The 23,471-nt window shown below is 39.9% G+C and overlaps 2 protein-coding genes across 2 annotated transcripts in view; one reads left to right on the plus strand and one right to left on the minus strand.

The window, feature by feature from the left end:
- The window catches only part of veph1 (ventricular zone expressed PH domain-containing 1), a 96,046-nt gene that overhangs the window by 62,428 nt on the left and 10,147 nt on the right, over positions 1–23,471 (minus strand). Inside the window, exons 2-4 of the mRNA XM_067594415.1 lie at positions 20,817–21,448; positions 20,443–20,661; positions 15,404–15,578 (exon numbers count right to left, since the gene is read on the minus strand). Coding sequence (XP_067450516.1) covers positions 15,404–15,578; positions 20,443–20,661; positions 20,817–20,954 — 532 coding nt within the window. The 5' untranslated portion in view covers positions 20,955–21,448. The remainder of the gene's footprint in view (positions 1–15,403; positions 15,579–20,442; positions 20,662–20,816; positions 21,449–23,471) is intronic.
- ptx3a (pentraxin 3, long a) lies at positions 1,909–10,391 on the plus strand. The gene is made up of 4 exons (XM_067594414.1): positions 1,909–2,299; positions 4,836–4,995; positions 5,262–5,719; positions 8,314–10,391. Exons 1-4 carry the CDS (start codon positions 2,161–2,163, stop codon positions 8,976–8,978), a joined length of 1,422 nt encoding a protein of 473 aa, XP_067450515.1. The 5' UTR covers positions 1,909–2,160; the 3' UTR covers positions 8,979–10,391.

Genomic DNA, 23,471 nt, shown 5'->3' on the forward strand with positions numbered 1-23,471 from the left:
GACCCTTCTCTCACACAGCTTCCTTTCTCTGTATGAATGAAGAAAACTGCTCCATCCAGATAACAAGTGAACAAGTGTGTGTTTCAGTAGGTATTTGAGAGTGAGTAAACAGACACAATGAGAGAGAGGCACACAGGCCAGCAAAAAAGATAGAGGGAGGGGTATATGAGTGGGAGAGGGGGCAAATCCTAAAATCCCATGAGGAAGTCATTATTTCCATCCCCTTGAAAACACACACACACACACACACAAAAAAGCACACTCACGTACACACAAGATAATATACAGTTCACACTCACATCATACAGATGCACATACAGAATGAACACACACATGTTGAGGCTGACAAATAAATAAATAAACATGGTGAACGGAGAACAATAAACCCTTTTAGAAACCCCTGATGTCTGGGCTCCATTCAAACGTCCCTGGACCCACGCACACACACACACACACACACACACACACACACACACACACACACACACACACACACACACACACACACACACACACAAACCAACCATCTCTGCATGGGGCAGAAATCAGGAAAGTTTATCTTCCCTGCTTCCACCCCCTTCCATTACCTTTTCCCTCTTCTCTCTCTTTCTCTCTCTCTGTGAGTCGCAGGAGCTACAGTTATATCTGATTACGACATGCAGGCTACCTCCAACGACGCATTACTCACCGCCTCGCTCGCAAGCCGGGGCACTGCTCTTCCATCTCTATACTTGTGAGAGCCAAATGTTTTCACAAGGACAGACATTTTAAGATGTTTCCTAACATTTCTTCATTTACTCAAAGAACATTTTCTGATGTGTTTGAATGTATAATTTTGTGTAATAATGGGGTTTAACAGGGTTTTCCTGTTAAATGTAAGAAATCAGGATCAAAGACAGTTTGGGGTTAGAGCAGTTTAGGGTTAAGAATAATTCTGTTTTATTATGACTCAGATCTTATTTTTGTAGTTTTAGCTATGGGTAATGATAACATTGTACTCCCTAATGTACAGTAATTTCTGAGATGTGGAAAAGTGGGAACATTGCTAGTCCAACAGAGCAAGAAATACGAGCAGTGAAACAATCACGCAGGATTTGAACAAAGTTCCAGTTGAACCAAACTCATTTGGGAGAGGAGACAAAAGTGAACGGAAAAATTACCCAAAATGTTAGTTTTAAAATATAAATATATATTTTATCGACCAGCTAACTAGTTTCAACTTTGACGTAATGAACTCCAGAGCAATAAGGGGTGATAACCAATATTTCAGGTGTGCATACTTTCAGTTTTACCTGCAAATAAAGTGATTTAGATAATCGGACTAAATTGTTGGTTTGTGTACAACCTGACTGATTTTCTGACTGCTTGTGTCAGATTTTCTATAGTGATGTTGACCTCCTTCCTGACCGATTACTTTGGTTTGTATATTGTTGTCATAACTGATAAAGACGATGGTCAAAGTGGGGTCCCCATCATGGCTGTGGTGTCCCCGCTTTGAGTCTTGTCGTCATTTCTCTTTTCCACTATCTAGCTCTCTAATTAAAGGCACAAGATGCTCCCAAAAATGACGGCCATAAGATTCAATTTGTAGTAAACTGGAATTATCCTTTAAGAATAGGCATCAACGAATGAGGAGAAGAAAAGAGTTTATAGATAACTACGGTAAAATCAATGAGAAGTTCTTATAAATACTGTATAGTAATACAAATGTGTGTGTGTGTCTGTGGGAGAGAGTTTGTGTGAGTCACTCTACACTGCCAGGCTTCCTGCCAAAGGATTGCTCAGCATTTAACGAGAGAATGGGATAGAGAGAGAGAGAGAAAGAGAGAGAGAGAGAGAGAGAGGGAGAGGGGGAGAGTCATTAGGGAGGAGGGACCAATACTGTATGAGGGAGTGAGGGGTTGAAAAAGAGAGTGGTGGACCTGCAGCGCTGTAGACAGTGAGACAGACAGATAAAAGCAGCACAGACAAATAAAACACACAACCTGACTGAAGCCTTCTCTCACATGTACACACACACACATAGGTAAAGACAAGCAGGTAGACAGAGGAGCGGACCTTAAACTCACCAGAAAACACTCATTCATCCTCACAAACATACATACATTTCTCTCACTCTTTCACACACTCACACACTCAGTCGGCAGCACCAGCAGCAGCATGTTTCGGTGGAGGCTCCCCCAGGCAGTGTGTGTGCTGTCGGTGTGTGTGTGTCTGGCTCTCGCCTATGAGGATGATATCGAGGTCAACTATGCTGACACCTACTACAATGAAATCACAGAGGGAGAGACGCCAGAACGTAAGTGTTAAATCGTATGTGTGTGTGTTGTAACATAAGGCTTATATGACTGAGATATATGACCACAGTTGTAATTTAATTAAATTCAGCGTGAAATCAATTTCTTCAGTGTTGATGCTTGCTTTAGTGTGAGAAGTAAGATCAGGACATTAGATTAAATGTCCTTAGATGGTCACTGTCATACGGTGAAAATCGACATCTGACATGCTGGCAATGATCTCACGTCACATGTATACTGTAAAAGCAGAGACTTTAAAATGAAGAAAGTAGGAGAGATGGAAGAGAAACAGAAGTAAAAGGAACAAACGCAAAGCTGTTGCAGTTACAGTCCAATAATACAGCAGAGAAACAGAGAGGAAAAGACATTTGAAGGGTTGGTGGTTTGGTTTAGTGAATTTAATTACATTTATCTACTAATTAAGAGATTCATTTGTATGATATCAGTGATAATGTTGCTGCTTTTTGATTGAGAGAGTCACGGCTGTTAGTTGTCTTGTTCTCTTAGAGTAAATTTTGTCTTTGTGGTGCTGAAAAATCCGCTTGAAATACAGAGATAGACAGAAAGAAGTACCAGAGCCTGTACTGTATACAGACTGCTGGCAGAGGCAGAGTTTGTGTATGAGACCAGCAGCATCAAAGAATATGCTGAGCCAGAAAAGCAAAGGGCTTTTTTTCAGCTGCCAACCAGGACCAACACATATTACAGCATGAATGACTGGTCACCAATCACAGAAACGCTGTATCATTATGACATTCTTCTCTCAGCTGTTTTGGAAAGCATCGCTATTTCTTTGTGAGGTATAATACAGAGTGAATGTTTGAGAGAGACAAGAATGCGTGTGTGAAAGAGTGGGTGAGTGCATGAGTGTGTGTGTGTGTGTGTGGGTCTCACAGATTACATTTTGCATTTGTTTGTTGTTTTAAACCCGGCAGGAGGTGTAATTGCAGCACCAACAGTTAACATGTTGCTCTGGGCAGTGCAGCCTGCAATGTGATTAGAGCTGATTGAAGAAGGCAACTACGAGAGTGGCTTGAAAAAATAACAATACAATCACGCACATATTACACCACTGTAGAGAAAAAGAGGTAGTGAAAACATGCCAGTTTGTTTATGCCTGCCAAAAGCATGAGATAGTGGGAGCAAGAAGGGCAGAAAGAAATAAACACACACACACAAAAAAAACCCATAATTGGCTTCCTGGATAAAAGAGAAAAAGTAAGTCACGTGAGTTAAGTACAGTGAGTGTGCAGGTATGTGAGGAAGGGCAGAGGTCAAAGCCTGGAGGAAGACACAGCTCATTGCTTCTGACCTGCTCCATTCTCTGAATCTCAGAGAGGAATTTGAATTAATGAGGGCAACATGAGAGAGGTCATTTTAAGGAGAATAACAGGCTAAAAACATATGGCAGATATATAAAACTTAAATAATATTCATTTGTCTATGTACTACTTGGATGGTGTCTTATAACCCTGAAGGGTGGTTCGTCTTTTTCAAAAGACATAAAAACTCATTCATTCATTCACTGAAGAACAGTAGATACATTTTAACCAATAAAACTTAGACAGGCAGTCAGACTCTAAAAAATGAGTACCATTTAATGTGTACAGTAGTACAGTAATCCAATTAAAATGAGAGGAGCAGTAGCAGAACTTACTTTGGAGTATCAGGTCCACAGTACTCCACAGGGTCAAAGAAAAGAGATAAAAATAATAATTTCCTTCTAATTTTTTACACTTCACTCACAGAGCCATCAAAATAATTTATTAACTTCTGTCTGACCTAAGTTTTTTTTAATTTAGTAAGTCACTCCACAGTAACCTCCAAGCCGAGGGAGCATGATTACCCTTCTGCTTAATTTACTTTGAACCTCGGGGACAGGCAGCCAAAACAAAACCTGCAGTCCTGTGATAATACCTCACCAGAATACTTTTGCAGGTATAAACAGAGTTTGAGAGGCTTAAAAGTTAATCAAAACAGTGTGACAGCTATTCTCACTCCCGGATTGTTTTGATCTGTGGTCCTCCCCCATGTTTCTCTTTATTCCTGTTATCTCTCACCAGGTCTTCCCTTTCCTTTTCCTTACCTCTTTCTCCTTGTTCACACAGAAAGCCGGATGATCTCGCAGGAAAAGCAGCAGCCACAGCTTTTGATCTAAGAGTCGATTGTCCTATTTCATTCTCACGTTCTTATCTCTGTCCTGACAAGTTGACTTCCTCTTTTGTATCACCTTTGCTCTTCATTTTACCTGCCGCTCAACCAAATATCTCCATTTTATCTAACTAAATAAGACATTCTCATCCCATGAAAATTTGCAGTATTATCCTGTTCCAGCAGACTGAAAAAAAACACAGAATTTTCTGTCTTTTTTCTTTAAATTATGACCTTAAAGTTGCTCTCACAGTTGAAGAAGTCATAGTATGTTCAACTCTGCACATCTGACGTTCACTTCTCCATCGATCTTCTGTAGTAAGGGCAGAATATAAAGGTGTTTTTTCTCTCTCTCTCTCTCTCTCTTTCCATCATCCTTGTCTCCAGCCACACCGAGCGTAGCCCCTTGCAGTTCTCCAGACCTGACCAAATGGGACAAAATCTTCTCGATGCTGGAGAACAGTCAGATGAGGGAGACCATGCTGCTTCAGTATGCCGATGACATCGTCAAGGTGGAGATGGGGTCGCTGCGTGGCGAAATGCTGAGGTTGGTTGGACTGAATGAATGAGCAGTCATAGTGATGATGGTCTGTTTTTATGATAGTTGCGCTCCCCGTCAACTTAAGCGTACTTAAGACCAGTACACTGAATTCATCCAGTTCATTTTAATGTCCGTGTTTTTTATAATGTAAATGGAAATATGAGATTGATTTCAGGCTAAATTCTAGTGTTAAAGAATCTCGTTTATAGGGTTAAATTAATAAGATTCTTCAGATCCTCCAGCAGATCGTTTACATTGGTTCTTTTGGTCAGGTTTGTAGCCCAGTACGGTGGCTCCTGTGGGGTTGCGGTGGAGACAGCAGGAAGAAGGATGGCCCTGCAGGTGGAGGCCCGTCTCAGAGAAACCCTGGAGCGCCTAAAACAGGGAGATCAGGCTGCTGCTGCTGCTGCTGCTGCCGCTGCCAGTGGGAATTCTGTCGGGAATTCAAACCACCTGGAGGCGATGCTACAGCAGCTTCTCTCCGCAGCACGAACGCAAGCGTCCCGACTTGCCAAGCTGGAGACCAGCTGCTTAACCAGCCCAGGAGCCGGGATGGGGATGAGTTCAAAAACAGGATTCCAGCTTCCAGAGGGTGGACGGGCTGGGCATCGGGAGCAGGAGGTCACATCACGAGAGGTGGCTCTGGAAGGGGTGCTGGCTGCGCTGCAAGAGACAAGAGTGGAGCTCCAGGAGGTGCTGAGGTCATCGAGGCAAAGATACCTACCTGCAGGTAAGATATCCAACCTCTCATCTTTCTCTCACCTCAGCAGTCTCTGTATCATCCTGTGTCTGTTTCTTTGTATTTGTCTTGACTTCTCTCAAGAGTGCCACCCAAACAACCTTCCACCCTTAGTTTTTTCCTGCGTTGACACATTCAGGTCATGCTTCAAGTAGAAGAATGAGACGCCCCCTGTCAGGCCTTCTGAACATTCAACGACTAATAATGCAGCTTGCGTTTGTCCTAAATACCTTTTCCACCTATTCTTTCTTTCTCCAGGCGTGTTATTCTCCTCAAGTAACAACCTATCCTTTTCCCTTCACTTACTAACATGATTCTCTGTTGATATGGCCAAGTCAAACTTTGGAGAAGACATGCTAGTGGGCAGGTATGGGGTCGGATGTACAATGCTTTGTTTAAAATTTATTATTAACACATTTTGGTGAGTCATCACTCAATAAAAAAGACTCTAGGTTAAAGTCTCAGCTCAGGGGGACTGGAAATTCATCCATCAAACTAAACATTTGCCTTCCCTTCAGCTATTTGCATTAACAGATATTTAAACATAAAGATAAGGATAATACACAAACACAGTCTTTGGACAGAACTCCTACTGGACTGACGGAAATTATTCTAAGATCTATTTCAAGAACAGCTACTACCCTGGTATACAGTCCAATCCTGAAAAAGCAACTGACTAATAATATTGTAAGTTATGTGAGTCAGCATGAGTAAGACAACTTGGAACAGGTTTTGTTCAAAGTAATTTCATTGAGACAACTTCCTATGAACTGATTAATCAAGTTAAAACAAAACAAAAAAAAAGAAACATTATAGGTTATATCACTCATTTCTGCAACCCCAGCATGCACACACACACACATGCACAGACACCTTTACAGGCCATACATGTAAATCTAGCCTACATACTGACCAGAGGGAGGTGTAATCATTAGCCACTCACCACAAAAACCACACCAAAGCACCCTGGAAAAGCAGAACCAGATGGGAACTATCATGAGCACACACACTTGGCATGTTCAAAATGCCTTTTTTCACCATTATTTTCTGAGTGGCAGAAACCTGAGACAAATGTAACATCAATATTTGGAATCTCCAGTTTTAGTAGGGAAGGAGTGTGTCTGCTAACGGGAGGGCAGCTGAGAAGAGAGAGAGAGGAAGAGAGGGAAAGCAGACCGAGCCAGAGAGTTGAGTGGAGAAAAAAAAAACACTTTAAAGACAATGAATGAATCTGTAAAGTGAATGACGCATTTTGGGACGATAAGCTTTCCACATTTTAACTTAAATGTTTGAAATGTTTGCATACACACAAACACTCCAGTTCATACCTCCAACAGAGCTCTTCTGCACAAAATGCATTTACTGTACTTTGTATTGAGTAATGGAGGTTAAATGGCCCATAAAGGCTTCACTCAGAGTTTGAAAGGGACCGATTGTGAGTGAGTATTTTCAATGTGTAAAAACAGGGAAGAACAAGAAAAGGAGTGAAATCCAATGAATCAGATGACCCAAGAGGGAAGTGTGTTTGTGTGTTGGCGGGGCAGGAAAGAAACTCTCCATGATTCATGATCTCATATAAACTGAGGCACAACTGTCTCTCATTCAACCCGACATATATATCCAATTGCTGCCACCAGATGCACCTTTTCAAAAAAGCTTTCAGTGTGGCCATACTGTGGAGAGTGCATCATGTGGCTTGAGAAGCATCTCTAGAACTTAATGTTTACAATTTTCCAATCTATGTTGTACAGCCCCAGTTAATGGATAGTGTATCTCTCTTATACAGCAACAAACTCTGAGTCTCATCCTCAACCCTTATTTCATGCGGAGTCACCCAGGGTTCAATATCAGGCCCAATTTCTTTTTACTGTTATGTTGTTAGCATCCAACTTTATCTCCCCTTTTAAATAAACAAACATAACAACAACAACCTTGAGGACATCAAACTTTGTCCAGCTCAAAACCTTCTGCTGAATGATAATAATGTTGAAATAATTATATGTAGAAAATGTAGGAGTGATGTTTTATCTAGCACTTACGTTTCATAATAAGTAAATACAAAACCCAGTTTCAATCAACTTAAATCATTTTTGACTCCTGTAAGTCTTTACGCTGGCACCACCAAGACATCTTAATCTATTCTTGCTGGTTAAAGTTAAAACTGATTTGTTGTTATTGATTGAGTGCATGTTTTTTTTTACTTTCAGCTTCATGCATTTTATTCTCTTTGTCACTGTTTCAGTAACATTCTTTGGATCAACTGTGCTGTGTTAAAGATGCTATAGTTATCAAAGTTGATTTCACATCTGCATAAAGGCATATTATTATCATTATTATTATTACCTCAGAATATGATCAATATATCTGAAAAGAACTGTTAAGTTGTAGGAGTTAAGGACATACTTTAAACTATTTTATATTATTATTAGGACATCCAGCAACTGATTAAGATGGGTACACTTGAAATAATTTCTATCCTGTTGTCAGTGACCTGCACATTTTAGTTGTCATTTCTCAGACAAACTAAGTTGCATGAGATGATTCTTATTTAGTGACAATGACCTCTACTGCTTCTTGTTGCATAGGTTGTGAGATGGCGCTTCTCTTCCCCATGCGTTCCCGTCGCATCTACACTTCTGTCATACCGGACGTCCCTCTTTCACTGTCTTCCTTCACCGTCTGCCTGTGGGTGAAGCCCACCACCATCTCCAATAAAACCGTGCTGTTCACCTATGGCAACCGTCGGAACCCATATGAGATCCAGCTGCTGCTCGGCCAAACCTCGGTCCTGTTGACCATTGGAGGAGAGGCTCACCTTGTGGAGGCACGGGGTGTGGTGAACCCGTCAAGGGCATCGGAATGGATCCACCTGTGTGGAGCTTGGTCCTCCAAGCAGGGCCTGGCGTCCCTGTGGGCAGGTGGGAAAAAGGTGGCCTCCACACCCGGAGTGGCTGAGGGACACGTCTTACCCGACGGAGGCTCGCTCCAGCTGGGGCAAGAAAGGAACGGCTGCTGCCCTCTGTCTCCAAGCAGCGGGAACGTGGTGCCAGGGTTTGAGGCAGGGTTCGATCCCAAGCTGGCATTCGCAGGAAAGATGACAGGAGTGAACATGTGGGACAAGATGCTGTCAGAGGAAGAGATCTCCCAGCTGGCTTTGCAGGAGGGCCAGGGCTGCGAGCAGAGGGGGAACATAGTGGCATGGGGCGTGACAGAGATGGTGCCACATGGAGGTGCTCAGTTCATCAACTAACAGACTCATCAGCATCATCATAGTCATCGTCATCGTGAACATCAGCAACATCGTAATAAGCTTTCATGCCAAAACTGAGGAAACAACTGCTTGCTTTTTCATTATCATCTTTGTCCCCATAGTTTGATGTTTTAACGATTGTGTTGCTATCAAGATTGTCTCGTTCCTCATCATCTTCATCACTTTCATTACCATGAACTGAAATGCTGCAATGAACTCTCCTGAAAGTGTCACATTTGATTGAGAGTAAGCAAATGCTATGAGAGACTGAAGTTTATTTTTCTAACATAACCTTTTGAACTGAGGCCATAACAAACACGCGCTGCACTCTGTGACACGCACACTCCAACACTGACGTACATTCAGCTTAGTAAACTTGCATTGTAGCAGGAAATGTGATGCAGAAAGCAGCATTTACCAAAGACTTAATTAAAGTGCAAGAAAGACAAAGAGTCTATTGTTAAAGTGAACGTGGTTCTGAGCCAGTAAACAGGAGTAATCACCGGACAGCCATGCAGGAGAAGAAAATAAGAGGTCACAGACAGTTAAGAGATTATCTTGTAGAGTGATGTATTTTTTTAGAGTAACAATGCCTTTCCCCCTCTTTCTATCTAGATTTGTACAGAAACAGCAAGTGTAGGTAATCTATTTTCAATGCAAAACCTGTTTCGCCATAAAGTATTAGCTTTCCTACCTTTGCGGTCTTGTAGGTATAATTATTAGAAATTGAAGACTAGACAGCTATCCCTGTTACAGCTGAAAGCAGAGGTACCATACTAATGTTAGAAATGTTAGAAACGTTTTGTAATGTGATGTGCAGCGCAACATATGATCTATCAAACACTTGTGAGACTGAAAACTGCTGTACTTGCTTCCTTTCAAGCATGGCCAACTAGTAACTGTAGAAATAGCTTCAAAGAAAGTTGTAGAAATGATTTTAGCAACTTAGTGTTTTATTATTATTATTACTAATTTCTTAAATTTGTGAACGCTTTTAAAGCTTTTTTAAGACCAAACTTATAATCATCGACATGTTTACATTCATATGAGTTATATAATTTTATTTCTGCTTTGTTAGTTTTTCGGTAGTTTGCATTTAAAAGTAGGGTAATATATGTTTGTCTCCTTTTTTGATACTGCATTAAGCAATAAGAGTATAATTGTTATATTTGTTATTTGAGATTGACATTGTTTTTATGAATCTGATAAAAAAAAAAACTGAGGACAATGTTTACACAGTCTAATCTTTTATGAATTGAGCTGTCTTGTATTATACTGTACATTGCTTTTGTTGTTCTTGTTAATGATGTTAACAGGTGAAAATGAATGTATTTTGTACATAAATATATTTTACATAACATGGTTGGATGAATGGAGAGTGATGTATGAATAAAGATTTCAAGTTAGAATATATTCCCTTGTTGGATAATCAGTGTTTTAATTTCTTTCATTTTCAAAATCTTATTAAGACAATCTTTCACTTTGTGGCTAAAAGTGAGGTGAACTCCTGCTCACAGCCTTTTAACAAGAATAGTATTGTCTCTTTTTATGTACGTCTTATTTCTTTGTAGTACGTCTTCTTTTCTATGTCTTTGTCACTCAGCTTTGTTTTTGCTGAGTGTTTTGGAAGAGTTTGGTATTTTTTTTCTTTTGCTTTTAAAGCAGAAATAATACTTACAAATGAAAAGTTAAATTCATAAGCAATAAAATTAACCTTTTCTGATTCCAATACACTTGGGGGGGTTTACTGCTACAGCCTTGGTCACTAATGTTAGCTAATACTAGCAAACTGTAGACATTACTGTGCACTGTATCAACAGTATAACAATATACCTTAACTGTCATTTATGGTCACTCACAGAAAAGCACATATAGAAGTGGAGAATCATAATGTATGCAGATGCGGGTGCAACACAATTACGAAATTATCATCAGATAATTCTTAGTGACATGTGAGAGATAAAAATCACTGCAAATCATTAAAATGTTCTGAATGATCCCTCTTATCTTACCATGAAACAATTCTACCCCAGGTTGACAATGCACCTGTCCAAGGGCTCACTGAATGGTTTAATAAGTATGAAAATAATGTGAATCATATGCTCATGGTCACGGGATCTCAACCCAAATGAACATATATTGGAAATTTTGAGCCGACATCATGATGAAAACATCGAATGAGGAGGAATGGTGTTCATCTACGTCGAGGAGCGCTGATGCTGTTCTGGAGGCTTATGGTGGAACAACTGTACGTTGCTTTTTCCTTTAAAGTGAATTATTTTCATGTTTCACCCATCTGTAGACACAATAATAATTCAAGGTATACAATATAAAGACTCCCTTATGCACTACATTTTACATCATTGTGATCAAAATAGTCTGACAATGAGAAGACGAATGAATGAAATGCAAGTTGTTTGCTGCTAACATATGTTTATAGTTTATTGTGGCACATTCAGGCCCATTTGTGATATATCATAGGTTTCTCCTGCAGCTACAACCGCTGTGACGTGTTACGGAATAGAAATGTCATCTTTCACCCCTCCAACTTTCCTCATTTTGCCTTCTCTAAACCTTACAAGAAAGAATACAGTAACTACATATGTTTCGCAGCGGGGGAGCCAAAGAAGAGGTATAACATTGACAGATGACTCATTCCAAATTTTACTGTTACCTTAAGATATCAGGTTTTACTTAGAAAAGGAAGGAACTCTTGGCTCTAAAGCCCTGTATGGGGCCACAGCAATGCCATATGTGTCTGTGTGCAGGTACAGCTGTGAGCGTGTGTGTGTGTGTGTGTGACATTTAAAAAATGGCTGAGCTCTGTTGTGGCTTACTGTAGCAGGCTGTAAAACTTTCACATAAAACCTGCTGGCTTCCTTTAACTAGTAAACACACACACACCCGTCATGAACCTCACTGTGCAGTTCAGGCTTTAGTATCAGACACACATACTTGTTTAACCAACGCATCACACCCTCCATCGTCACCCTCACCCAAACCCCCATTACATCAGCTCACTTCCTGAACAGATTGCTGCTGGGAGAGATGGAGAGGTCATCTGTTATTGCTTCCACGAGCTGCATGTGTATGCACACGTTTCTGGATGCTTACGTGTGTTTGCAGTCTTGTGTTTATGTTGTGCTGTGTTTATGTTGAGGTTCCAACGGGAAGAAGAGAGCTGTTAGAGGGTCCAGGATTGTTAAAACGCAACATGAGGGTGAAACATTCAGAGCGAAGTGGATGAGCCACAGCAGTGAGTTGCAGTAGGGGGTAAAAAATTTGAAACTGCCATAGCTGCATTAAAAACTACCCAAGGAAACATAAATCTGAACTTTTTATAATAAAGCCCTCAAGCCTTGTTCCCTTTCATCCTCGCTCCACTCTCAGTGTGTGTGTGTGCATGTGTGTGTGTGTGTGTCATATTCCAGTTTTAATAAGGCCCACCATCAGTTCATCACCTCCTGTCAAGCTGGATCACAGCCACTGGGAGCTTTAGTGCATATTTGCAAACAACTTTCTTTCTATCCAATCTTTTCCTCCTCTTTCTCCTTTTTCTCATTCTTCTCATTTTTCCACGCACAGAAACAGGGACCAGTTTTCTTTATGACTGTGTGTATCAATGTGTTTGATTATAGTGTAATGTGATATTATGTGATAACTTGAGTGTCGTAAATGTATTGGAAAGTCAAAGTTTTGAAACAAAATATTATGACTAAATCTCAGCTGACTAACAACAACTTGATGGGAGTGTGTGGACTAAAAAGTGTGAAATATTCAAATAAAATGTATTAATATTACACACTGTTTACAACCAGTGTGGGACTTCTTTGTTAGCTTCTCTACTTTATCAAATGAACTGACTTTGACTTTGGCGTAACACTCAGTTGCATGACAAGTCAATCAGTCAGTCAAAGTAACACCAAGAAAACACTGGAAAGCTAAACACAGTATAATAATATTAACCTAAATATTAACTATAAATATATAACTTTATTTAAAAAAAAAGTCAAATCTGGAAAAAAGGTGGGTGTATATCTGAGATAAGGTAATGCCTCAGAAACCAACAAACAAACCAAAAAAAAACCCGCAATAAGTTCTGCAACAGTAAAACATGTATCTGAAGCATGGAGTCAACTGACACCATCCTGCCCTTGGTTTAGAGTCACAAAATCCAAAAAAGGTGAAGCCTTGGCACTATGGTGGAACAAACAATATCAGTAACCACCGGAGATGACTATAATAGCTAGTCAATTAGATACAAATGCCCCCAAACATAATCCTTTTTTAGATTAAATATCTTGCAAATGGAGCAGAATTAGCTACTTTGATGTGATGAGAAATCTAATGTCTTTGTATTTCTGGAGAAAAACTGGGGAGTTTAGCATATTGCAGCCATTACAGGAAATGTTTCTCAACACACTTTTCCATTGAACTTTCAACACAACACCCAAATGAAAAATTAGTCTGACGTTCATTGGACTGATATAGCTACTCTAATTAGAAAAATACTTGATTCCGGTTTTCCTGTTGGCAGGGACAAGATGTTATCTCTATTTTCACCCACGTTTTTCGGAAACAAAGGTGTAAGGTGTCTTTCAACTATTTGACACTCTAAGCCCAAAACCTGGCGAAACTTCAGTTGCAAACCGAACCAGACAGCAGAGAGCTAAGCTGTTTCATGTGCTGAGCTGCTGGCAGAAAATGTGCTCGGTGGGAGCATCACCACGGTGGGCGCCTCACTCTGGTGCAGTGTGAGGTGATTAGTATCACGTGCTAGTGTGTGATTCATGTGTGTGTGTGTGTGAGGTGTTAGTTCAACATGTTGCCAAAAGTACAGATTGATTCACGGAGAAAAACACCTGCACATGTAAATACACACTGAGCCACGCAAAAAGCATGTTCACTATGTGAAAAAGAAGAAGTAAACTGTTTTCTGTGCTCTAATAAGTGAAGCCCCACTGTTTGTGTGTGTGTGTGTGTGTGTTCGTGCACATGTGTGTAAAAGCCTGGGGGGTAAACAGATCTCCATCAGGCTGTGCTAACTTCAGCTCTTTAGGGAACTACTAATGAGCATGAACAGTGTATGTGTTGAAAAAAAGGTTTAAAAGGGCAGAAAAAAGGGTTTCAGGGAATATCTTTCTTTAACCATTGTCCAGGGGTCAGCTGGGTTTCCATCTTTGACCTTAACTGTTAAGAAGGGAAACTGACAACGATGCAGATCAATGCCTTAGGATAATTTCATCTTTCACGCCTGGAGGATTTTTCAAGCATTTTTGTATCACAGTTCTGATTTTAGAAGCACTTCCTCACACAACGTAGCTGCATTCTTATTATTTTGTCAGTGGAAAAACACATTTGTTTTACTTGAGTTGTCGCGGGGCTCAATGAACAAATGATCTGTTAACTATGTGCATTACGAAATCTGTGTTTGTGACATATGTGGGAAAGTTACATCAGTTCATGAATACAATAGCACATGTGTAGACAAGATGCAACAGCAATTAACCTGTTTTATATGTTTTGATCAAGTAGTAAAGAAGAGAAAAAAATGAACTGAATGAACTGCAAAAACGAACTGCACAAAACCAAACAGCTATTGTCATTTTATCGCCACAATATCTTACATATTAATTTCCACACTGCATCAAAGTGCTAACAGGCAAATGATTTGTAACAGCTGCTATTTACCGTCATTATAATCCTCAAGGAGCTGGCAATTATTATGACAGCATTCACTACGGCTCATGAGAGGATAAGACTGTGGTTTGCTACTACAACTAGTGATTACAACAGCAATCAATTTTTCCACTCCAGTAAAACAGTTAATTTCATTGTTACCGGTCTGAAGCTGACCCTCAAAGTAAGAGCATAAAAGTATTATTTCTATAGGCCAAACCAACACACCCACCATCAACAACTATATAAAAACAATAGTGCCTATGACGGACTTGTTTCCTGTTGATGTTCATTCCTATGCAGAGCTTCCCTTTTTTCTGCGCCGCTCTTTCTCTTTAAAGATTGTACTCCACAAAAGGCACAAGCCCCCACACACATTTCCCTAAGTGTCTAAGAAGATCTGTATCTATCTGGGGCAGCAAAACTGAGAAAGATGAGAGAAAAGGAGTGGGGAGGAATTGCAAAGAATTTGATTTAAAAGGGTAAAGCTTGCTAAGAACACATGGGAACCTAATTCATATCGAACAAAAGTCAGTCAAAGCGTAGTTAGAAGGTTTGCACATCTTACTCTACTTGTCACTTCTCCCTTTTTAACAGCAATATCAAGTGCAGTATGGATTACAGTGGTTATGCTGTTTATGCAGATGTGTTTGTGTGCATGTATGTTAATATGTATGCAAAGCATGCATTAATATTAAAATATTCATCATTTTCTATGTGTGTATGAGCATGTATATGTTTCCTACCTCCCAGCACACTGAGTGTTATGGCCTCCGTGTGTTCAGCCAGCAGATCAGCCTTGGCTATAGCAGCCAGGGAGAGATAACTGGACATGTTCCTGCTCAGCTCCTTATTCCCTCTCTGCAGGAACCGCACCGCTACCGGGACGGCCAGCACCATGACCGAAGGACAACTGTAGTTCTGAGGGGATAAAAGTGAGAGAGACACATCAGTCTTTATAAATTCAGGGAAAGACATTTTCACAGTAAGTAATTCTTTGCATTTTAAGGAGCAAGTAAAATGATCAGCAGTGATGCAAAGTATATTTTTAATGTGATTAAATGAGCAAAAACATTAAAAAGTACTGGTATGATCCTTTAAGCTGACTAACCATATTTTAGCGTTCCCAAAAGGAAGAAACTGGGAAATGCAACTCATATGCACAGACAAAGGCTGTTTTGCAAATCGAGGATGACTACAATACAGAACAGGAGGACACTGAGCGGCTCACATTGACAGAAACAGGAATTTGTTTGATGGGGATCCAGGTCTCTCCAATCCTGCATGTGTCCATAGAGAGAAGAGACAGCAAAGGGGGCTCGCTTTTACAATGCTGGCCTTTATTTCTCATTATCTACCCATTTAATAGATTTTTAGTCATTTCAGACAAACAGCCATGAGTAACTCAAGCAATACAGATACAGATACAGAATACAGTGACAGATTAAAACTGGCTAAGACCAACTTAAAACGCTCAATGTGATGCAAATACAGAGAGGAAGGGAAGGAGGGAGTGTTGTATTTGTGTTTGGGGATGCAGCCCCATGCAGAAGTTTGTCATTTGTCATTTACAGACGTGTGTGGGAGGAAGGGGATCTGAAATGCACTAGCACCCTCAGCAGGAGAGTCGGAGGTCTGCTTGAACTTGAACAGTGCTGATCCATCTCACCCAGACCACACACACACATACGCGCTGTCAAATATGATACTCTGTTTCATCAGCTTTTAGTCTGCAGCTTTGGTGTTCATATTTTGACTTTACTCTTATACTGAACATCTTATTGGTAGTGAAGTCAATGGAACTGCCATGCCTCTTTTCTGCCACATGATGTCAGTGCAGACAACGCTTCCACAAAAAGGTTTTCCCAGTAATCAATCAATTTAATATATCTAATCACCATCTGATTTTAATGCACTTGAACACTCATGAAATAAAACAACAAAAACTGCAGAATCTACAGTACCTGTGGCACAACCTACTGTGTTATTAATGGAGTTTTGAGCTAACTGTCTTATTGCTTATGAAGTTATATGACGAAGTACACACTGTACTCAGTCTGCATTTGAATGGTAAAGTGGTAAACACAACATATACTGTAGAGTCAATGCTGCCTGCAGTGGGTGTGAGGTGAGAGTCAGTAGGGAGACCCCTAGCATGTTCCTCATGTATGAATGTATAGATTTATTTACTACAGAGAGTCAGTTTAATGTCAGGCTCCGCTCGGATCAAGCAACTCATAAACACAAGGATGGATGGATGTGTTTTGCCGACAAGCAGCGTGCAAACAATATCCCTCTGTACACGGTTTGTTCCCTACATCTCTCCTCTCTCCTCTCTGGGGGAGCGTCAGCGGAAGGGTGAGAGGAGTGTTTGTACATCTGTAGATTCGAAATGACAGGAAGTCAAAGCCAGAATAGAGGAGATAAGAGATGAAGATAGTCGGGAGGGAAAGGAAGGTAAGAAAGAAAGAGACAGGAAAATGGGTGGAATGAAAGCAAGATAAAAAGAGATTGAGAGAGACAGAAAGGGAAGAGAGAGAAGTGATCCCCTGATAACTGCTGGAGTTAGGACATCAGAGCCAGGAGCTGCTGTCAGAGCTTTTCGTCTTACCTCTCCGTGTGTGTGTGTGTGTGTGTGTGTGTGTGTGTGTGTGTGTGTGTGTGTGTGTGCCTTTCCTAAAGAATCAGTCTCATTACGGTGGTATTACGCATATTCCCATTCCCACAGGAAATAGGCAAAAGGAGAGAGAGAAGGTGGAGGAGAGAGATTCCTACTGCTTTTAAGCCTTTCAGCTGTTTATGTCTGACAAGGAAAGATTAGATTTAGATTTTAAAGACCTTTGGCAGTGATTACATAAAATATAGTTGCTCTTAAAGCAGAAATCCACCTTTGGATATGTTGCAAGATGTATCATTAACTTATGATACTCAATGATTATAATTTGTACTTGTGTACCAACTTTCCCTCAATGTTTTTCATCTACTTTAACTTCAGAATACCCAGAATACCTTTCAACCTGATGTTTAATGTTGATATGATAAAGAGATGAAACATTTCAACTTATAACTGCTAACTGTAACCTTTATCTGCAGCATTAAGAAAAGATACAAGCAAACAATAAAAAAAGACCCTGGAAAACAAAGTGCATAACTAGTGTTTATGTGTTGGTTTAGATCTGGGGGTATTCCATTAATAATTGAAAAAGCCCAGTTTGAATGAACGTTGACATTCACTTGAGGCTCAAGCCGCTCCATTAACACAATTTATCCATGTCTTATCAAAGTTAACTCAAACCGGGCTTGAACAATCTTGCATGGAGTACATAAGGAGCCCTGAACAGTCGATTGTCAAAAGAAGATACTATGTCTTAAAAAGAAGTGAAAACTAGAGCGGTGATCTTCTCAGCAGTGGAACAAACCTGCTGATGGAACTATATGAAGAATATAAAGGAGTCATCACCAAAAACGACAATACTGCCACAATTAACAAGGCCAGGGAGATGGCTTGTCAAAAAATTACTGACAGATTAAATGCGTAGCCTACTTATTGTTTTAAGTTTATTTGTTAATAAATGATCATTCAGATCACTAAAGTAAGATTGTGGCTATATTATCAGTAGGCTAGATATTATCAGATGTTTGTTTAAAATGATGGTGCAGGCTAATTTAGGAGAGCTGACATAACTGCAATGCATGTACTGTTAATTAGCCTAATTTGGTGAGGTGTTTCAAGCCTTTCTGACCTAGTAACCCTTGGCCTACTTTCATTCTTCTCTGTTACATCTCAACAGGATCTATCTCAATAGCCAAAAAAAGAACATGGCAACAAGTGAAAATTAAGTGTAAAAACATTTTCCAGAGTGGTAAGTAGCTTATAATGAAATGTGAAATTTATTTGTTGAAATAGTTGCTCATTTGTAAATATGCACCATTTTAGCCATAAAAAAAAAGACAGATGCCACTGCAACTGGTGGGGGACCTCCACCTGAGGACCTCACACCCACAGAGGAGCTAGCATTGAGCTACAACCGGGGGCTCCCACTAATAGAGGGAATAGAGGGGGGGACTTCATCAGACATCATTCCCAAAGGTGCTTGGGAGCAATATGTACAAAGTATTGTCTATTACTTTTCCTCAACAGGTATCAGTCTCTCAACGGTAAAAACTAATGGTAGGCCTATATCTTTCAGTGAGTGGAGACACTTTATGTCTGCTTGATCCCCCAACTCAAGATGCCCTAGGCTTTCCTGACCCATGTGTGAGTAGTCCTTATTTTGTAAAAACACTATGCATCTTATGCAATCCTTTCTTCTTTTGCTTTAACAACTGCAGCGTTCCTCTAGAGCCTTTGATGAGGAGATTATTTATATTTTGGATGTGTCTGCATTCTTCAAATTATGTAAAACCACACACCCTGCTGCAGGACATGACCGGAACAACAAGAACTTCAGCAAGGAATGAAGTAAGTAATTATTCATATTGCTATTATCAACTACATAATCAGCTACTCTTTGACACAATTTCTCTTTCACAGGATGTCCGTTCGATATACAAGCGTCAACTGCTTATTGACACTGAAAGTCAGAAACTGGACATCAAGTATAGTTAAAAATGAAGAAGTTGCAGTTGGGGATAAAGAAACTGGAGAAGGATGTAAGAACAGATTTAAACACAGCAGAAGGTCATGGTACAGGACATTATATAATGTATTTTTGTCTTCACAGCTTGAACAGAATGAATAAACGAATAAATAACTTCAAAACAACTTTGGCAAACTTTCTTTTCTTAAATTATAAATGCTTAGCTTTTAAATAAATGTAAATTCATGCTTGGTCACATTGTGAGTAAAAGGTCGGAACTTCTGTTTCCAAACACGAACCTGACAAAAGTGATGAGAGCACGAAAAGGCACTTGACAGATCCATCTTTTGGGATTCTGTTTCCGCTTGTTGGAAATTCTTTGACACACAGCTAAATTAAGCTTGACAGTTAGCCCACTACAGAGCAAGCTAGTTCTGCGGTATAAATTGCCCTGGTTACTGAGCTGGGAATCATATAAGCCACAGTAATAGAACACAACTCTCACTTAAATTAGCGAGACTTATTGAAATAAACCACAATTTTCCTTTATCTGCCTTGCTGGAATACCCCCTAAAGGATAAATCTGAGGGGTTGCAAGATAATTAATGGGACAGAAAAGAAGAAAAATAATATTTTGCAATTCAATTTCAAATTTTTATTTCATAACTTACTCAAATCGATGCTTTATTGCTGATATACTGATTCGTTTTATCTCAAGGCCTCTAACAGTTTTACAGATTAAATAAACTCAAGAGGTTTTAGAGGAGAACGTTACTCTTTGGTTGAAATACTCACAACTCATCCATTTCTAACAATTTTTTGATTAATTGAATTACACAGACCCAATTGATATTTAGTAAATCTGGGCTTTTGGGGCCCTGGACAGTTGCGCTTTGCACGGCTGGTAATCCAGCCATGCAACTCATAAACATATTTAACCTGTGACAAGATTTCATTTAAAGAAAAATGTTTTTTCATTGACATCAACAAACCAATGACATGTTGCTGGAAAGTGCAAACACCATGTGAGTGGTGTCAACAGGTACAGTATGTGTAAAGGTATGTACTGTACGGTATGTACAGTTTGTGCTTCAGGCAAGACAAAAAGAGAAGTATTTTTTTCTGGAGCACACCACTAAAAACAATGCCTTGTGCATGACTTATTGTTGTGTTCATGTAGTGTGTGTGTGTGTGTGTGTGTGTACCTGCAGGATACAGCTGGTGATGTCAGAGGCTATCTTGGCGTGCGGTGTGTCCTCTGTGTTTTCACCTTGCGGGGTGAGGTTATGTTCCAGACACGACTCCCACAGCCCCACCAGCGCCGTGCTGTGTCTCTCGATGGAGCCCGTCTCCCTTATGGCTGTGGTGATGCGTGTTATGCAAATCTCCACCACTGCCTGGTCATTGTCGTTGGTCAAATAGTCCTGACAGTAAGGATACAATGATAAATTAAGGACAAAAACATGAATAATGGATAAGCTCATAAATAATGAATTAAACTGACATTTGCCCTGCAGTATTTTGAATGAATTTAATCTATGTGTGTGCTGGTTAGGCCTGTCACATCATCTCTACTGACCGGAGAGCAGGAGATGGCCTTGATCTGGTCCAGAGCCTGAGATAGGCAGTCTTCGATCTCTGCATCCTCCAGAGAAAACAGATCTCCTGCTCTGGACAGATCCATCTGGCCCAGGACTTGGCTGAACAGCTGGTGCATCCTGGTCCTAACTGAGGACTCCTTTTAGACCAGTTTGGAACTGGTGTGGCCCAGTTTAAGATCCCTTAATGGAGAATGAGTATATCCACGCCATAATGATCCAGGAAAATCTTAAATTACAGCAAGCTTTTTACCTTTAAAGTGTCCTTTGCATCATGATCTCAAGAGGGTAGAAAGCAAAAAATTCAAAAATGACATCAAGTTAAAATAGATGCATGATGATTGATTTTTAAGGTTATTTTAGTCATTCTGGGTCCTGTGAATCCACATCTAAGTGGTAAAACAACTTAAAATCCAGGGAGAAATACTGAACATTAATAATATATCAGGATACATTAAATGTATGAATTTCTGTTTTTAAAATCCTCGTCACTGCTGTCCAGGATCAGGTATGTTAAACCAGTTTGGCCCGATGTTTTTCTGGGTCTGCCTGAGGCCTGTTACCATGGAGACAAGGCATATTCTGGAGAAGGCAGTCCTGTCACAGCAGAGTCCTGAAGGAGAGAGGGGAGAAAGAGAGGAGGAAGATTGAATTAACTAAACAGAGCTGTAAATTGTGGGATATTCATTTTGTATACAAAATAACATTTTGTCAAGAAATAGACGGAGCAGCTGAGACTGATTATATCACTTCTGAGCCAGTAAGAGAGGCTGTGGAGGTTTAATGTGGGATTTTAACAAGTTATTTTCTGTCTCAAGACAACGAAAACACAGACAGAAGTAGATGCAAATCAATATTGTATGACTGACAGTATATAGTCTTTGTACAGTTCCATATAGGCTTCATGTGAAAATGACATTCAAAAACATTGTTTGATGTATCGTAAAATATCTGCCCAAACACATCTGCTCTACACAATAATGCTCCAGAACAGAAACGATCCACTTATTAAAGGGGTATATTTGTTATAAAAAACTGTCTCAGCTAACATTTACAACTAAAACTACAACATATTGCTCAACAAAATAGTCCCAAACATCAATCCTTCATTCAAAACACTATGGGCTTGTGCTGGCATCACTAACGCACAAGTTCTGTGGTTCTACTTTACAAACTGTTGTACTTTTCAAACTTTGTCAAAGGTTTTAATAATGTTGATTAACAGCCTTTAACAGCAGTTTTTGGTGTTATAATTTTAATATGGTTGAGAGTATAACATGATGAGATTTGTCACTCTGACGGCATGAAGAATGATTTTGCTTAAATGAAAGGCCACATAGGCGGTCGCCTAGGGCACCAAATGAGTGGGAAGTGGGTTTTTTGGAAATACTTAGTCGACAAGTTCTCGCTTCTTAATGTTATTCCTGCCTGTTGCCCCATTAACTTGCATGGATTTTCATCTGATTTGATTTTCCAAAGCCTTACTATTCAGTCTGTTTTCACACGACAGCCACCAAACTTCATGTGCTACCTCAGGCAATACCACCAAACACTCACTGACTGGCACCTTGACCCGCACTTGCCTTTTTGTCTGGATGACTGGGAGGATTATGTCTGGGCTGGAGGTACCATTGTGGCAATCGATTTTAGTGCAAATTCACATCTGAAGTTCTTGGACTGGAGGTTGCACTTTTTTGGGGGCTCCAATCTAAATCTTTTGGGGCTTCAATTTAAAATCTTGTCTAGGGCACCAACATAGTCAGAGCCGGTCCTTCAACAGTGTGGGGAAAAACACTCCTTTACTGTACTTCTACCTACTCTATTCCTCTCTTTTCAGATCTTTTTCTCTCCTCCAGTTTTCTGTCCTCTTTCTACAGGTGCAACAAGTGTAAGTTAATATGTGATACAACTACATGACTTCTTGGTAATATGTGACATATCTGCTACAAAATCATACATACAAAATTCACACACACACACACACACACACACACACACACACGCACGCACACACACACACACACACAAATGCATGCATGTACTCTGGGAATGTGTGACTACAGTTTCCTGGTCACAGAGGTGTTTAAACTGTGCAGCCTCAGTGATATTCTGGATGACATCATAGTGTACTATAAGTCCAGTGCATATTCTGTAATATGGGTTTGAATCCAATAAATATGCCAAAACAGTAATTAAATTAATAGTCTTCAAAATGTTAAACTGTCTGAACTACTGAATATATTTACAAATGTATAATTTGTTATATTCTATTTATACTTTTCAGTAATTATTACTGCAATAGTAATTAAAAAATAAATCTAATGGTTCACTGAAAATGCTCAGTTTTCTGCCATAATATGAATGAATGGAGTTAGAGTTGAGGAAATCCAAATGTAGGATGTTAACCATTTACTCGACATTATCGCTGTTTCTGTGAAGCTCAATTAAACATTAAAACATTAACACTACGAGGGGCACCGGAAGGTCGGAGGGAAGTTTTATAAACACACACACGCACGCACGCACACGCACACACACAAACACACACACACACACAATTGTGTTTCCACATTACATTGACTTACATTTATTTCTTGGAAACTTATCCTAACCTTAATCATAAACAACACTTGCCT

The sequence above is a fragment of the Thunnus thynnus genome, chromosome 7 (genome assembly GCF_963924715.1).
Source record: "Thunnus thynnus chromosome 7, fThuThy2.1, whole genome shotgun sequence".
In the NCBI taxonomy this organism is placed as follows: domain Eukaryota; kingdom Metazoa; phylum Chordata; class Actinopteri; order Scombriformes; family Scombridae; genus Thunnus; species Thunnus thynnus.

Excerpts from the sequence above, each read along its gene's own strand:
- ptx3a (XM_067594414.1), top strand. The coding sequence starts at position 2,161 with ATGTTTCGGTGGAGGCTCCCCCAGGCAGTGTGTGTGCTGTCGGTGTGT. Across the intron at positions 4,996-5,261 it reads CTGCGTGGCGAAATGCTGAG|GTTTGTAGCCCAGTACGGTG; the intron begins GTTGGTTGGACT and ends TCTTTTGGTCAG. Across the intron at positions 5,720-8,313 it reads GCAAAGATACCTACCTGCAG|GTTGTGAGATGGCGCTTCTC; the intron begins GTAAGATATCCA and ends CTTGTTGCATAG.